This window comes from Heteronotia binoei, chromosome 10, assembly GCF_032191835.1.
Source record: "Heteronotia binoei isolate CCM8104 ecotype False Entrance Well chromosome 10, APGP_CSIRO_Hbin_v1, whole genome shotgun sequence".
Lineage (NCBI taxonomy): Eukaryota > Metazoa > Chordata > Lepidosauria > Squamata > Gekkonidae > Heteronotia > Heteronotia binoei.
The window spans coordinates 82,340,572-82,358,522 of NC_083232.1; the positions used below are offsets into that span (position 1 = coordinate 82,340,572).

The window sequence follows — 17,951 nt, forward strand, 5'->3', positions numbered from 1 at the left end:
TGTGGTTTAGGTTCAGGCTAAGAAATTTGGATAACAAGAGAATTACTCAATGCACATATAAATAAAAATTAAGAGTACGCATATTGGATGTGTGTTCTCTAGCTAATGTTTCTCATGGAAACTGTGATACTACCTATTATAATACTTGAGTAGTTGTTTCTCTGTTTAGTTGGATAGTATTTTGTGTGAAGGGGGCAAGTTAGAAATGGATAACTCCTGTAGTGAACATGGCCTTTCTTACTATAAGTGGTGACACATATATGCTTTCTGGGAAAAAAAAGATGAACCAAAAATATTCAAGTATGACCCCTGGCTACTTCTAAAAAACTATAGGGAACTTGAGGTGAATCAGAGTTTATTTTTGGTTAACAATTTTATATTACCCTTTATTTATATTAATTTAATTTGCTGTTATGTTCATACAGTATTATAAGAGAACATCTGTGCATAACTAACTTTGAAATGTAAATAGATGATAAGAACATAAGTGGTCCATCCAGTCCAACATTCTGTCACATAGTGGCCAAAAAAACCGAGGTGCCATCAGAAGGTCCACCAGTAGGGCCAAGACACTAGAAGCCCTCCCACTGTTGCCCCCTCAAGCACCAAGAATACAGAGCATCATTTGCCCCAGACAGAGAGTTCAATCTATACCTTGTGGCTAATAGCCACTGATGGACCTCTGATGATGGCATCCAAGTAATATAATGTCACCTTGGCTGTGTACTCATGGTAATTACATAGCTAAATATACTAGGAATGGGAGAGTGGAGCCTAGGGTGGGAACATTAGATCACTGATTCCCAATATCTTTGATGTGGTGATCCACAAGTCCAAATTTACTTGGTATGGCAACCTACTTAAAAAAAAAGAGTATTCACAAATAAATTAAACTATTAAAACCTGGTGCCCACTTTCACAGGCTCTGTAGTCTGCTTTAGGTTTCGGAACCCACAGGCTGGGAAATGCTATATTAGATCAACATGTTGCTTTCTTGGTGACTTGATAGCGATGTAACGTTACTGTGGGGGAGGGTTATACCGTAGCGATCTTATATTGCCTGTTTGTTAAATCAGTTTTAGAACTACCCTCCCTTGTAGGGCAGGGCTCATGAAAACTCTACATGGATACAGTAAAGAACTTAAAAACATAAAAATACAACAATAATACAGTAGTAATTATCAATCAGATGAAGTGGCCAAGATATGCCACTGCCTTTTGGGGGTGGGAGAGGCAGGAGAAACAGAGTGCCAGCCAGATGGAAAGCCAGTGCTGTCCTCAACCAAATACCTGGCAGAACATCTCTGCTTTGCAAGCCCTACAGAACTACATTAAGTCCTGCAGGGCGTGGATGTTACATGGCTGAGAGTTCCACCAGGTTGGAGCCAGGGTTGAAAACACCTTGGGCCAGGGACCACCAGCTAGTTCTTATCAGCTGAGCATAACACCCTTTGGGGGGTATACCAGGAGATACGTGTTTCAAAGATACATGGGTCCCTCACCATTTAGGGCCTTGAAGATTAAAACTATAACTTTGAACCTGATGTGGTACTCCACCAGAAGTCAGTGCAACTCACAAAGCACAGGGTGGATATGTGCCACGTGTGGAGTTCCTGAAAGGACTTGCATTGCCGCGCTCTGGATCAGTTGGAGTTTCTGGGTCAGACTCAAGTGTAGCCCTACATAGAGTGAGTTACAGTAATCCAATCTGGAGATGACCATTGCATGGATTACAGTGGCTGAGTCAGGGCGAGAAAGGCAGGGGGCCAGTTGCCCAACCTGGGGTAACTGGAGAAACGCTAGTCTGACAACATTTGCAATCTGGGCCTCCATTGATAAAGAGGCAACCAGAATCACACCCAGGCTCTTGACAGCTGATCTACCTTTACAATGTCTGCACTTTATTTCAGGAAAGTCCCAAAATATTCCTCAGCGTTCCATTATTTCACTTAGTTACTGGCATATACCGTATTTGCCAGCGTATAAGACAACTGGGCGTATAAGACGACCCCCCAACATTTCCACTCAAAATATACTGAGCGGAGCCCTTGGGTGAAAGCTCTGGAGACCTTTTGTCCGAGAAGCGGCCACGATGGTCAGCCAGGGCAGTCTTAAGTGCCGCCTGGGTTCCCTTCCCGGGTTGGATACTGCCGCGCAGCTGGTTTGGGGATCGCACCTGCGCTGCTCCCCTTGCCCCCCCCCCCCAGCCGCCAGATGCAACAGGTTCGAGGTGGGGGCGCCGGTGAGAAGGTTCGGCTGGTCTCTTGGCAGTCTTGCTCGCTTCGGCGGAGGGGAGGGTCGAAGAGCCCAGTCCACCCCACCCGAGGACTTGTAGGGCCCGGCCGCACAGGCTCCATGACGTGCACCCCCCCTCCCTAGGCACACCGGCGGCTCCTGCCACCTCGCCGCCGAAGTTTCCTCCTGGCCCCCGAGTCCCTTTCAGGGCCCGCTGCCGGCCTGCGGGGGCGGGGTGGCTTTGGACAAGAGCCGTCTTGAGTGGGAGTCAGTTGGCGGCAGAGCGGAGGGGGCGAGCGGCACGCACGGGCCCGAGAGCCGCCCCCGGCCAGGCTCTCTTCTCCCTGTCCGGACTCACGCGGCCTGCAGGAGAACAGCTGGAGCCGCAGCCACATCAAGGCCTGTGGAGCCACTTGAGCAGCCGGACGGGACCCCCAAACCGCTGGACCAAGAGCAAAGCGCGGCAGCTCCAGCGGCACTTCCAAGGCAGCCTCCCGAAAGCCCGGCTGCTGCGTCTGGGGGACGAGCAGGGAACCCTCCTATTCAACTGAAGTGCACCCGGCGTATAAGACGACCCCCCCACTTGGAGGCATGTTTTTCAGGGCAAAAAAGTCGTCTTATACGCCGGCAAATACGGTAATTTCTTCTATGATGTAATTGGTGAGCATTCAGGATCAGCCAATTTGACAGCCTTGTAAAAAAGCCAAATTCGTTTTTTATGTCTATTCTGACACTTCTCAAGGATTTTTTTCCTCCAAAGCAGTGAAGGATATACTGACTTGGACTTCTGATAATGATGGTGTGAAGCTCTATAAACAAAACTGTGCATATAAGAACAAAAAAAGCCTTGTTGGATCGGGCCAATGGCCTGTCCAGTCCAATACTTGGTCTGTTACACTACACTAAATAATCCGTTTTAAATCCAAATTTTTACTGTGTAATAATAGCAAAAATCCAGATGGAAAACACATTTAGTGTAGTGTGAATGCAGCAACTCTGTGTTACACAGTAGCCAAAATCCAGGTGCCATTTTAACAGATGCCTATGTACTGGTACATTCATACCATGTTTGGCGAAAAGTGCTCTTCTGCAGCTGTAAGTATATATACCCTGTTGGCATGGCATTACTTAATTTCTGCCCTTTCTCCCTTCTGGAGATTTGATTTGAAGCTTCTTTACAAAGAAATGCAAAAATATACTGGCAATATATAGTACACCTCTAACATCCTGGGTTGGCCCACGATCCACTGACTAAGCTCACTCAAGGTCACAGGTCTGTGTGTCTTAAGAGCCCAGAGCCCTTTGGCTTCTGGGAATATCCATATTTAAACATTTGTAATAGGGGAGCAGAAGCTGAGCTTCCCCTTAGCATACCCCCTTTGCTATTACTGAGGGTTACCTAGAAGTAGAATTTTAGTGGGCTGCAGTGTGTGTGTGGAGGGGTGTTCTGCAAACTTGGTATGACTTGTGCTACTCTGGACCCTACATCCTGTTTTTTCATAATGTAATAGTTACCGCACACACAGAACTGATTCTTTCCTTCCTTGCCAGTTTGTGGAAGACTATGAACCCACCAAAGCAGACAGCTACAGGAAAAAAGTAGTTCTTGATGGAGAAGAAGTCCAGATAGATATACTGGATACAGCAGGACAGGAAGATTATGCTGCAATTAGAGACAACTACTTCCGAAGCGGAGAGGGTTTTCTTTGTGTGTTCTCCATTACAGAGCTTGAATCGTTTGCAGCTACAGCAGACTTCAGGTAATTAGAGGGTAACAGGTTCATCTTAATTACTCATTTGTCTGTCTGTATATTTATTGCTGTATGTTGGAACTCTGCTTGTTACTATTTTTCCATTTCAAAGTTGCCTTGTACTCTCTCTCAAAATGCCGCTATCCATATAGCAGGGACATGGGCTGTCATTTTTAGAAGTCACGTGTACATGGAGTTTCTTCCTTTCTTCTGTTGAGGTATTTTGTTGGCAATGTATCCTGGGCTGCCATGAAATAGATGACATTACCGTCTACATTTCTTATATTTTTTCCCTTTTTTTGTCCAGTGAGCTCTCTTGTGAGTGTTCTAGCTTAGCATCCTAAACTGCACTCTCTTAACACCCCAGGCCACTGTTGCAACTCTGTCTTCTATAATTTCAGTTGACCTACCTCTAATCTTTAAGGGAAAAAAGCTATGGGAGAGGGATGAGAGGCAGGTCTCTGGTGAAATGTCATTCTCTAAACAGGACCTTTGTAAATTGAGAGAGCAGACTCAGCTATGTGAAACATCTACAGTGTCTGTCTACACTATTCCTGAGCTGTTTCACTGGCCTGGGTAGGAAGGGCACTATTAGAAAACGATGGGTCCCAACTCTGACATCCTATAAATTATTCTTTTGCTATGTTCAGCTGTGCTGTAAAGAATTGTTTTCCATGGTGGGCTATACATGGGGATCAGCTGTGCTGAGGTATTCCTCAGTGGGCGGACAAGTAAAGCTTTTGCACACTAGTGTTTCAATGTGGAAAAGGCAATTCATCATTTATTTATTTATTCAATTTATATCCTGCTCTCACCAGGTGAGCTCAGGGCAAGTTACAGATCACTTCAGTTGTGACAGTACAGCAATACAGTATCACAGCTATCTCATCAGTTAAAATGATAATAAGACCAGCATAAGCCATTGACTTGGTGGTGATGCTGTGATGTAGCCTTCTGAGCAGGATTGGTGGCATTTGCCACTGACCACAAGGCTATGGCTACTTGTAGGGAAGGCTGAAATATGGAGGAATTTGAATGCCCGCTGCCTTAACATAAAGCCTGACAGAACCGCACCATCTTACAGGCTGTGCGGAATTGTAATAGATCCTTCAGGGCCCTGATCTTGTAGCTTGTTCCACCAGTCTGGGGGCAAGGCCCTGGTTGAGGTTAGTTGGACACCCTTCAGACCAGGGACAGCCAGAAGGTGTCACTCCATTGAGCGCAAGAAGATCGTAGATTTATACCCCGCCCTTCTCTCTGAATCAAATTCTCAGAGCGGCTTAGAATCTCTCTTCTTCCCCCACAACAGACACCCTGTGAGGTGGGTGGGGCTGAGAGAGTTCTCACAGAAGCTGCTCTTTCAAGGACAACTCTTGTGAGAACTATGGCTAACCCAAGGCCATTCCAGCAGCTGCAAGTGGAGGAGTGGGGAATCAAATCCGGTTCTCCCAGATAAGAGTCTGTACACTTAGGCACTACACCAAACTGGTTCTACGGGGCACATATGGGAAGAGATGGTCACTGAGATATGCAGGTCTCTGGCCGCATAGAACTTTGAAAGTCAACACTAACACCTTGAACTGGATCTGGTACTTTATTAGGCAGCCAATACATTTGGCAGAGCACTGGCTGAATGTGAGCCCGCACAGGCATTGCCGTCAGCATCCATGCAGCTGTGTTCTGCCCCAACTGCAGTTGCTGGGTCAAGTTCAAGGGAAGCCCAGTGTAAGTTACAACAATCCAGTCTGGAAATGACCATTGCATGGGTCACTGTAGCTAGGTCCTTGGAAGTAAGATAGGGAACTAGTTGCTTGACCCATTACAACTGGGTTTCATAGAGGGGCAGAAAGTGCTGTCAAGTCACAGCATATTTATGACGATCCTGTAGGGTTTTCAAGGCAAGAGACATTAAGAGGTGGTTTGCTGCTGCCTGCCTCTGTATCACACCCCTGGTATTCCTTGGAGGTCTCCCATCCAAACAGACCCTGATGAGCTTCCAAGTCTGATGAGACTGAGCAAGCCTGGGGTCTCCAGGTCAGGGTGAGTTTCAGAGGTGGCCTTTGGCAGTCAGTTTCACAAATCTTAGAAAGCTTTTTAACTCAAAGCTGAAGTATTTATATTTGTGTATGTTTTTGGAAGAAGGGCTTATATTAAAGAAGCCTCTATGAGAGAAATTCCTGGCTTTGAACTTTTGGGTGAAGCACTGGGCTCAGCGAGAAGCTAAGAAACAAATTTCTAGGGATCTTACTCTTATGTGAATCAGTCTAGAGCTTGGTGGAGGTATGGGGCTTTATGTGTTATACAGCCTCTGTGACTCTGCCTTATGTTTTACACATATTTATGGCTCTGGCTCATTAAGGTAATGTTTCTTCCTAGAAAGTAGATGCAGGTTCTGAAATTCAGCAGGAATAATGGAATGTGATTTGGTCACCCTTCTGTTTTAGCTTGTTGTACATGCTGCCATTGCAAGATTCTATAGTAGCCTATCCTTGCCAAAATTACTTTGCTAGTTGGACGGCGTGTGGAGGAAAAGCTGCTCTGTGTACGTTTAGATATATACAGCAGTTTTGATGCTGAACTAGTCTAATTTTAAAACAACAAGGAAAACCCCAAATATTACCTTCATTTCTACTTGACATCTGTGAGTTGAAGCCAGGCCCATAACCACAGGGAGGGCCTGTGGGGGGCCCTGCTCCCAACTTCCTGTCAGGATGCCTTTACTCAGGGCCCCCAGCCTTCCTTCTCTCCCCCTCTGCTGCCACGTGGGAGGGAGGGGGTGGCCCCCACCCTCTCAGCTTTCACCCTTGTGGCCCCTCAGGAGGCTGCAGCAGGAGGAGAACTGTTTAAATTGCACAGGAGGAATGGCAGGAGCAGCTGCCAGCCTCCCACATCGTTTAAAGGAGGGAAGGAGTGGGAGGGAAGGGAAGAACAGGTGCTCTGAGTTTCACATCCTGAGTCCCATGTGGGGGGGAGGGGACTGCTAAGTGTCCCCGATTAGTATCTGTGCCCCTCAGCCTTTAAATCCTGGCTATGGCCCTGTTCGAAGCCTCTTGCCAGTTAGATTTTTCTTTTTGGGGTGGCAAAGTAAACTGTTACTCAATCAAAGAATTGTGATCCCCCCCCCCCAATACAATTTCACTCTGCTACAGTGTACCCTGATGGCTGCACTTCTGTATAAAATTTGCATTTGTGCTTCTTTACTTATTAAGCAGGATCTCCTGCATCTTGATGGTAGTGGTCCTTGCATAGTTTGAAATGTAGCCGCTGATCTCTGTGGGGGTTTTTCGCCAAAACTACAAAAACAGCTGCTGCCTGCTGAATAATGTGGTTCTTGTATGTGGATCATTTTTCAAGGGCAGATATGAGAAACTGCGGAGGTGAGTAATTGACCAGAACTACTGAGTCAACAATAATTACAGAAATAGACAGTATAGGGTGACTCATTTTTTAGCCAATTAAGTATCTGTGTTGCAGCAGGAATCGGGAGCTACACCTAGTGACATGGAAATAAAGACTGCTGGCTGATCTATGGCAGTCTCTTTCTTTTCCCTTAAAGGAGAGTGGATTAGATACAGAGCAATACATTTTAATTTTTATACCCAAATCCTTTCCCTTCACAAATTGGTGACTGAGGTGACAATAACAATAAAAAATCCAATATACCCTTTTAAAAGCCAGTATAACATCACAGTGCAGATGAGATTTAAAAAGAGCAATCGATCATAACAACTCAAAAAGATAAAATTTCAGGTTTCTAAAATCAGCATTAAAAGTTTGAAGCCACAGCAAAGGGCATAATTATCAGCATGGTAGTATTAAAAAACCAGAACTGCAGTTCAATTTAAAACACTTGTGAGGACAAAAATGCCCTCTTCTGGCACCTAAGCTTGGCATCAGGAAAGCCTTTATGGAAAGAATTCCACAGTATGGTTGTTACAAACAAGAATGCTGTTCTTGGCTCACACCTGGCTCCGGTATGTGGGTGCACAGAGTAGTCCTATCAGTTACTTCAGTGGATGGGCAAGTAAATATGTGATAAAACCCAACTGAAATTATATGGCACGAATAACATTATCTGACCCATATTTGATGTGCTCGTTCTATAATGATGGGTTGGAAAAAATGTACAGCTGGATTGGCAGTCAGACAAAAAGTGGGGAAGAGTTCATTGGTGTGAAGAGTTGGCATTTTGAACAGAAACTTCCCTGGTGATTTTTACTGGATTGTTTTGGAAACATTGTGAGCAGAGTTCTGGAGGAGGGGAAATTTGAATTGGTTTGGGTTGGATCCAGCCTGTTTTTTCCTACGTAACCTCACACAGTTCCGTTTCATATTACAGTCCATATCCCACATGTCTTTTGTACATGTGGGTCCCATGATCCCAATGTAGCCTTGTTTTGGTGGTCAAATATTACTCCTCCTTTTTCAGTGGCGAAGAAGCTGGCTGGACTTAACTATTTTGCTGACACTCTATGGCGCACTAGCAGCTATTTTTTCTTTTTTTGTGAACAAGTGCCCTAAAACTTTCTTAGTTAAATACTGGTGATATTAGTCATACTTCAGAAATTATTTTCTTTTGACAATATGTGGCCTCGGAACACAGATAAAAAATATGCTTGGATGAAAATATGCTTGGGGAAAAGAGTTGTGCTTGATGCATATGGAACACACCTCACTATCTTATTTGTGGTATTGGTGCATCACTCTGAGGGATTTTGGGCTTGTGCAGAGTCGCAATTGGGAACCTTTTAGTCTAGAAGTTCTAGAGCTGGCTTTTAGGCAGATGCAGCTGTGATTATGCATGTCAGGGTGGAGTTGTGACTTCCTGTGCAGCCCTTTCATCTGTTGCAGCAATGCGAGGGAACTTACCTATGAAACTTACTTTTTCCCCCTTTTGTGTTCAAAAGAGAGAACACTAGTAGTTTCCCCCTCTTATCTCCATTTTTTCTTTTTCTGCCTTTTTGCTCTGTATTTAGCTTTTGCACTGTTCATTCATCTTTTGTGCTCTGGCTCTTATGGCACAGCAGATTATGTTCAAATATTATTGCTAGAGTACAAGAAGACTCCTTTTGAAGGACAATCACAGCCATCATTTCTGCTGCCTTGGTGAACAGCATAAATTTAGCAGTGCGCACCAAATTTTTATGAAACAGACAACACAGAATTGTGCCTCTCGTTTTTGTGCTAAACTCTAGAAGTTTAGCATTGCAGCATTGGTGAGGGTAGTGGAGGCATCAAAATCATCACAGGTTTTCCCCTGCAACTTCTGCATCTGTTAAAACTTTTTAGCCTTTTAGGCCTGACCTGTAAAAATATCATGACACATCACTCAAAAGGCTCAGGAATGCTGGGCTGGCTTTCTGGTTCCATGGTCCACGCTCCTGAATTATCTGAACAATATTCTTGCTTTGGTCACCTGCCCAAACTTTTCATGGATTGCTTGGCGTCCTCTATAGATTCTCATTCTCTCATAATGTTTTGAATTTCATCAAATAACAGCCTTGCAGACCTGCAGGCTTTCACCAGCTGAAGATCTGAGATCAGATCTCTGACCAGGGGTGCAGCTCACACTTCAGTCTCAACAACCTGCTTCCGTCTTCAGATTCAGGGATTCTGACTCACAAGCTTCAGTAGCACTTGCTGTGATCTCTGCATTGTTGCTAAAGATGCTTGACAGAAGCCAACCTCCACCCTGCTTGCCTGTAAATGAGATGAAAATCTCTGCAGAGTTCAGCAGGAGGAGGATTACAGATTTCTCTCTGCTCATCCACCCATCGAGTTCTGCAGTGGCTGAAGTGCCCAAAGGTAAGGACGAGGAAGTGCCCTATTCTGTCCCTAACTGATGAGGAAGGCAGGAGGCTAGATAGTATCATCTTCTACCATATGTCTCAAGGTAGCATGTTACCAGCATTCTTGATGGGAAGAAATATCACCTGCACAAGACCACCTGTCAAATGACGCAAGCCAGTGTTTCCAGGCCACTGTTTTTTGGAATGAACCCAATCTGACCCTTTTGCATGAGGTGGGCTCTCACCTGTAGGAGGAAGATATAGAATATTCCATGATCTCAAAGGTTCTTCTCCAAATACTTTGTTGTTCCACAAGAAGATGGTCTTCATTCCATTCTTAACTTCAGTAGCATCAACAGATAAATTGAACCAAAGAAGTTCGTGATGGTGAGCCTGGTTCATTTCTGTCTGCACCACCTACTGCTAATATTGCCATTGGGCCTCAACACTGCAAATTTGTCCAGTTTGCTGTGGGAGTTGGCCACTACTGGTACAAGGCCACCACACTGTTTAGCCTTGCCACCACACTGAGGGTTTTCACTGTGGTTGCAGCACTGAGGATTATTGCTGGTTTCTCTGCAACAGAGGGCACCCAATCTCCAAAAATTCAGTACTGAGGATTACATTCTTCTTTTATAGCAGACTGGCTTCTGATCTGGCTTTCTTGTCTTTCGTTCCTTCATTATATGGGAACTACTCTGCATATTCCATCTTTGCTAGACCTTGGGATGAAGAGAAGGAATCCTCATCTTCACTCCACAAGACTTCAATTCATTGGAACAGTTTTAGACTTAATTTTGGGGCAAGTGTATCCCACCCCCCCACCCCAACAGAATCATCACCACTGTCAACATTATATTTCACTTTCTCTATAAACTAGCACAGAAAGTAAAACTGTTTCGGGACTCATAGTGACATCTAATGTCATGGTGTGTTTTGCAGGATTGCGGATGAAATCTCTACAAGGCTGGTTCAGCAAGAACATCTGCAACTAGTAGGGCTCTCAATATGAAAGTCTGCAAACTTGGGTGTTACGAGCTCTGATGGTGGACTTGCCATTGCACTGTTAAACCGCAGTGCTACCTTGGCATTGCCTTTGCAATACTCACAAGCGAGGTTTCCTTTTGGAGATGGGATGCAGTGGTGCAGGGAAACAGTTAACCTTGGTCTCCACTGGAAAGAAAGCTCTGTATCATTCACCTGCAGCTGCTAGTATACAAGTGACTTAGTTCCTTTCTTTCCAAGCTGCAGAGCAAAGTAGTACAAGTGGTCAGACCATATGGCCTCCATGCATTACATCAGCAAAATGTGCCAGAGCTTCATCTGTCACCCTCCCTTCATACTGGCTGCATCCACTTTGGTTTATCAAGTGCCTTCAAGTGGCAGGTGAAACATCCTTCTTCTGCCCAAGGTTCCAGATCACCTGTCACAAAACTCAACAGGATCCTATAAACAGACACTTGAACCTAGCCTAGTGGCTGGCCAGATACAACTGAGCACCTATACCCCAGTGTTTTAAAAAGGTTCTCCTGAATTCCAGGAAGCTTTTCTATGAGTGTAGATGAAAATAATTTTGCTAGATGAAAGTAATTTTGCTGTGGAACCATCCACTTGTCTAACCTAGAATTAGCACACTTATCTCTTACAGTCCATCTGACTGTCATGTCCGCTTCTCAGACTCTCATACTGTGTCATTCAGTATTAAGTCAGCTCCTGATGGTGTAATTCAAGAGTCTTGTTTGTCTCCATTTTCTAGTCAAGCATCCTGGAAGCTAATTCATTTGATGGGCAAGCCATTGAAACCCTTGGCCACATATGATCTATAGCTCCTTTTCCTGAAAGTGTTGTTCTTAGAGGTATTCTGTTTGGCAAGGAGGGCCAGTGAATTCTGCACTCCTTGTTTAGACAGTCCTTAAGGTTGTCTTTCACCTAGATATCAATTCTCTACCTAAAGCTAATTTGAAGTTGCATATATGAACCAGGATTTTTTTCTTTGTCGGTGTTCCCAACTGCAATCACAGAAGCAGAGAGGGCTCTCCATTCTTTGGTTTTTGTGCTGCATAAAACTTGCCTACTTTATACAAAAAACCTCAGACTTCTTTTCATGCCAAAAAGAAGGGTGACAGAATGCTTCCAGCGCTTCAGCCACTGGATCACAGAGTCCATCAAGCCTTTCAATCCTCTTCCTGGGACTTGGACTTCCTCATACTTCCTGAGTTGTTGCCACATCCTTCATTTTTAGCAAGAGGAAATCTGGGGGTGACCATGCAGATTGCAGCACAGTTGGATTTTTGGATGTTTCATTAGTCCAATCTTGATTGTCTTGTCCTTCCCTTCCATTGTTCCTCAAGTAAATTTCTTTTTCCTTCACTCTCCCCATGCTGCCATTGTTGGCTCTGCACATATTATGGCTCTGCATTCATGTTCACTATCTGTGTAATATCTCGCCGCTGATTTTTACACATCTCCTCTTCTAAATTATCCGTTAGCCATTTTGTAAATTCACCCAGTTCTATATTTTGCTTTCTGTCATGTTGATTTGTCACCAAATTTGTATCCATAAAACCAAATTCTTTTAAAATCCCCCCTTTCTCAGACAACCAATTTTATAGCTTTTTGCGTTATCTCCTACCTGTTACTTGTCCCATATTTTCATCGTAATTCTTCATTAGTGTCTTATGTTCTCTGCTGTTACTGTCTTAGATTATAATGGCTGTGGTGAGTGGTCATGCAACTTGCTCTGCATACCAAGCACAAAGTTGAAGCTAAATTTATGATAAATAGCAAAATGTCCTTACTTCATTGAGACTGTAATTCAAATATCATCTTGTTTGTTTATGTTCTGATCAGAGAGGATTAAATTATATGGATCTTAAATCTGTGGTTTTTTTCTTTCTTTTTTCTTCCAGAGAGCAGATTTTAAGAGTAAAAGAAGATGAGAATGTTCCGTTTTTGCTAGTTGGTAACAAATCAGATTTGGAAGATAAAAGACAAGTTTCTGTAGAAGAAGCAAAAAACAGAGCTGATCAGTGGAATGTTAACTATGTGGAAACGTCTGCTAAGACACGGGCTAATGTCGACAAGGTACAACTGGAACTTTTCCAAATACATTTTTATAAACAGCGCATAATTCTTGTTAGAGCTAGGGAATTATCGGTGGTTTCCTGTCGAATGACATATGAATGACTCATGCAATTACTTGTTTATGGCTTGCTCATTCTTCAAAACGAGTATTTTGACATATATATGAGTGACAGGTAAACTTTGTGCATTTCAGCAGTAAGTTTCTTCTGTGTTTTGTGGACTTGATTAACTTTGTTTATGCCCCACCTTTGGACCCAGAGCCGCTTATATCATTCTCCTCTCCTTCGTTTAATCAACTGTCAGGTAGGCTAGGCTGACAGTATAGTATACAAGTGGCCACAACCACCCAGCAAGCTTCTACAGGAGAACCTGGGTCTCCCAGCTCCCAACCTTTTTGGTGCTGTGGGTTTTTGACACAGCATGGTGGATGCAGCCTTAAAATGGTTGCCATGGGAGGCAGAGCCTTCTGCGGTGGTAGCAGCAGCTGCCAATCAGAAGCTCTGGTGGGCAAAAGCCCCACCCACTTTCTAGAAAACACTTAGTAGGCACCAGGGAAGATGTTGGCAGGTTCCAAGGCATTGATGGGCATCACACTGGGGACCGCTGTGCTAGTCCCAACACTCAAACTACTATGCTGTGTTTATCTCTTTATTAATTCCATTTATGCTGACTGTTTGTGTCAGGCCAGGTATGTGTGATATTTCCTAATTTTGGAGTAGGAAGTGGCAATTCTCCACAAGGTTGGTTCTGATTTTCTTCAGTCACAGGAAATACGACTTAAAGAATAGGCAAACTGAGCGGGAGCTGTGGACAAGGAACTAGTGACTTCCAAGACTTAACAGTTGCTCTGCAGTATTCACATTCTTCAGTTGAATAATTTGAGTGTACAGTCCCCATGAAGAATATTAGTGCAATTGACTGGAAGTCTGGCTTTGAGGTACATAAGAGTGGAATTTAATCTCCTTACTCGATGCTGGATGATTAATCAGGGACAAAGCTTTTTTTTTTCATTTTTAAAATATTACCGACTTTTTCGAATTGCCAGAGTCTTGTGGTTCGATGTACTAGCTCTTGCCTTGAAGAAAATCTGCTGTTTGAATGGCAGAAGGTTAAGGGGCTTAGTGGTTTAATATGCAAACCTCTCCTTTCTGACCTACTTACAAACCTGACTGCATAACAGGAAAGTCCTTTTTAAAACTCACATATGAGAAACTGGGTCAGCAAAATGTGACTTGGTTTAGTTACTCTACACATTGCAATGCTGCATTGTTACTGACTGTACTGTGATAACCAGTGTTTCCTAGAAGTTTGGTTTTTTAACGCGTAACTGGAGCAACAGGTTCTTACTCTCAAATGGTAACTTCCCATATTCAGGCTTGTATTAGACAGTCCCAGCTCACTTGGCATTTAAGTGAAACCATTCTGAACCATGCATGTTTCTATGCTTAGATCAGGGGGGCCGAACTCATTTGCTGTGAGGGCCGAATCTGACAGAAATGTGACTGGGTTGGGCCGAGCCATGTCAGGCTGGGCCATGTGTGTGCCTATTTAAGATTAGGTAGCAGAGATATAAACTTTATAAAGGCCACAAACTCAATTAAACATATATATATTTAAAAACTTAAAACATGCTTAAAATGTTAACACTAATTGGTCTTAAAGGTGCTTTCTTTGTATTTCTCCCATGGGATCCAGGGAACTGGGCAAAGGAAGCTGTGGCTCTTTCCTTCCTTCCCAGGGGACTGCGGGGGAGGGGGGAAGAGCCTCAGCCAATAGAAGGAAGAGAGACTTGGCTCTGTAGCTCTGCTGTGTAATTGAGAGAGTCTGGAAAAACAAGCTCTGCCTCCTCCCTTTGTCCCCAAGGGAAGAGCCTTAGCCAATGGAGAAAATAGAGGCTTTGCTCTGTAGCTCCTGTGCGATTGAGTAAGCCTAGCAAAGCAAGCTGTGATGCCGAAGGAAGCCAGAGAGGGAGAAGGAAGCAGATGACAGCCCGCTGCTCAGGGGGCTGATAGGAGCCCTCCGGGGGCCTGATTTGGCTCCCGGACTGCATGTTTGGCACCCCTGGCTTAGATCATGTGTAAGGTAGTCTAGCAAGCTTCTCATTTGTAGGGTCACCATCTCCTGAGCTTTCATGAGGGTGTTACATCTTTACAAAGTATTTGTGCTTTATTGGATTAAAAATGGGCTGCATGTGTGTATGCATTACTAGGTTTAAGACAGGTAGGTATTATATCACTTTCAGCAAGTGGACAAAGTTTTGTGTGAGACCTTAACATGTAGAATGGGGGTCTTGGGATTTTAAGTAGCTGAACAGAGGGGTGGATTCTAATCTGTGATTGCAATAAAGTGTTTTGACAGTCTAGACAGACAGTTCTGTGTTGTTCATGGTTTCTAAGGAATTATACTAGAGGGGTAGGGAAAGTTCCAAGATTCCAGTAACCATGGGAGAAAGGAATGGGGGGAAACCCTCTTATTGGCTTACTAATTAAAAGTGCAGTTGGATACCTGATAATGCAATATCATGTTCATGCATGTGTACTGACATCTGTCTTGATCTCTCTAGGTATTTTTTGATTTAATGCGAGAAATTAGAGCAAGAAAGATGGAAGACAGCAAAGAGAAGAATGGGAAAAAGAAAAGAAAAAGCCTAGCCAAGAGGATCAGAGAAAGATGTTGCATTTTATAATCAAAGCTCCACACTCTTTTCCTATTTTGACCATCCTAATAAAATCCATAACTTATAAGCATGCCATTTGAAGGCTCCTATGACTGAAGTTACTCTTAACAGTTTGGGAATTGTAGGGTACCACTTAAAGCATGAATTGGGACAGCACTGAAAGTATTTCACTGAAAGTTTTTAATGTGGCTTCGAGAGAAGCAGAATTCATCCCATTTCATAATTGGTTGCCTCCTATCATGGTTCTTCTGAATGTAGAGTATTTCCCGTGGGCAATCTGTCCTGAACTGTAAACAAAAACTTTTAACTTTCTATGGCTTCTCCTAAAATGTACACTTTTATATCACCAAATCTTCACTGTTGTCTTCTACTGCCTTGAAAACTACTGCGGTGGTCAAAAACTAAGCAAAGGTGGTCTTTTGGTGGTTTTTTGTTTTGTTTTTGCTATTATAAGATTATGCAAATTAGAGAAGAGAACTGGGCTCTGTTCTCTGATGCTTCTATTGGGAGTCATTTATACATGGAATTAGCTTAGGCAAAATAGTATGTAGACTCATATGAGGATATTTGAATATGCCTTAATTTAAAAAAAAAACACCAACCTAAAAATTGATGTAGTCACGGGTATAACTTCATTGTGGTGCACTGAGGTGTTTGCATCATTCTCTGAAAGTATATCCTTTAGGTTGGAGTGCAGTTTGTGAGTAACCTTGCAAACTCGCCATTTGCTAGCAGTATCTCTGATCAGAAAAGTGTGCCATACTCTGGGTCTGGAAAGCAATTCAGAGCATACTGTTACCTTTGATTTAGTGGAGAGAGAGCTTAAACTGAAAGGGCCAACATAACCCATGTACATCTGATATTTAGATTTAAAAGTGAAGAGGGTGGTAGAGCACACTTCTTTTTGAAGTAAACATGTCTGTCTTAATGTGCACATATTCTGAACCTGTCCTCTGGCAATTACTAAATTGGGAAGATTATTTCTCCAGGGCTGGATATGCAGTATGAATTTTCAGTCTTTGCAGATGAGGTCTTAAGGATGTCTGGGAAATTCTGACCGTTTCCCTTCCTCATTCTAAGCCTTTGAGAACATGGTGTAGTGATGCTAAAACTGTTGTGATGTTACCTGTTCATTTCTTAGTGGGAAAAGCATTTTGGCTACATCTTGCTAGCTGATATTGAACAATCAGTCCTGCTGAGCACTATAGAAAGATTTACAGTGTGCTTCCAGTACTCCACATCAAGACATGGAAAATACGTTGTCATCAAAACTCTTAACGCATTTGAAAATACTAGCACAATGTTAGTATGTGGAATTGGGCTAAAAAATGTTAGTATCTTTTGAGGCTTTTTGGAGGAAAGCTGGATCCGTTCCAAATAAACGTTTTATATACCTGTGTAAACTTAAATTGACAGTTGAAAGTGTGTCTGAGTAAACTAGACAACACGTGTATGTAATATGCTAACAAGTAGTCATTAGAAATGTGGCTCTCTAGAAAAACTCTTGTTATTTATCAAGGAATTTTTTTGTATGTACATTATCCAGTAGATGCTACCATGTGCAAAATTAGTTTCTTGATGTGCCTGGCCAAAGCAGGTTGGTCCTCATTTTAGTGTGTATCCATTTCCAGTCTATTTAACCAGGGAGTTTAACCACTAACATTGTGATGTTGTCTGTGTAATGGGAACCAAGGTGTTATGAAGCCAATGGACACACAGAAATAATTGTCATAGGCTGATGCCTTATCAGATTCTTTTTATTTGCTATTTGAGCCATTGACTATGAATAAACTTTCATTTTTTAAAAAAAAGTGTTTGTGGAATGCTAATTATGAAAAAATAACCTTTCCATTCTAGTAGAACAACTTCACCCTCTCTGTCAAGCTTGTCCAGTTCAAAAGTTGTATTGAATCTCATAACGGGCCGGGGGGGGGGGTGCTGTATGACAGAGGTTGTACCCTCTTCAGAGAGGGAGGCCCTAAATTTCTGTCTGGGAAACTAGCATTTATTTCACTTGTATCCCTCTTTTCTCCCCAGTGAGGACCCAGAGTGGCTTACAACAGTCTCTTTTTCTGTACTTTTTCCTCACAACAACCCTGTGAGGTAGTCAGTAATATGTGCTTATACTTGGCAAAATGCTGTGTAAACAGCTCCTTGCTTTTGCTTGTGGCCCCTTCTTGACCCTTTTCTCAACCAAAACAACTGAATTTCATTTCAGTAATGCAACTGAAACAAATTGCAAACTAATCTGTACAAATGTACCCTGATTTCCACTGGATTTTTAGTGCAGAATGTGTAAACCTTGGTTAAAAACAACTTGGTAAAACAGCAGTGTTGATACTTTGTTGGTAGAGTGGCCTTGGGAATACAGTAATGGTGTTCAGTGTATCATATTGGTATGGTATAGTGTTAAAT

General features: G+C 43.1%; 1 protein-coding gene across 3 annotated transcripts in view; it reads left to right on the forward strand.

Annotated features, from left to right (window-relative positions):
• RALA (RAS like proto-oncogene A) overlaps positions 1-17,347 on the forward strand; it is a 33,152-nt gene extending 15,805 nt beyond the window's left edge. For all 3 annotated transcript variants that reach the window (XM_060247660.1, XM_060247662.1, XM_060247661.1), the window contains 3 exons: positions 3,787-3,995; positions 12,685-12,859; positions 15,423-17,347. In XM_060247660.1, the coding sequence (XP_060103643.1) occupies positions 3,787-3,995; positions 12,685-12,859; positions 15,423-15,545 (507 nt within the window). In that variant the 3' untranslated portion in view covers positions 15,546-17,347. The remainder of the gene's footprint in view (positions 1-3,786; positions 3,996-12,684; positions 12,860-15,422) is intronic.
• The last annotated feature ends 604 nt before the right edge of the window (positions 17,348-17,951 follow it).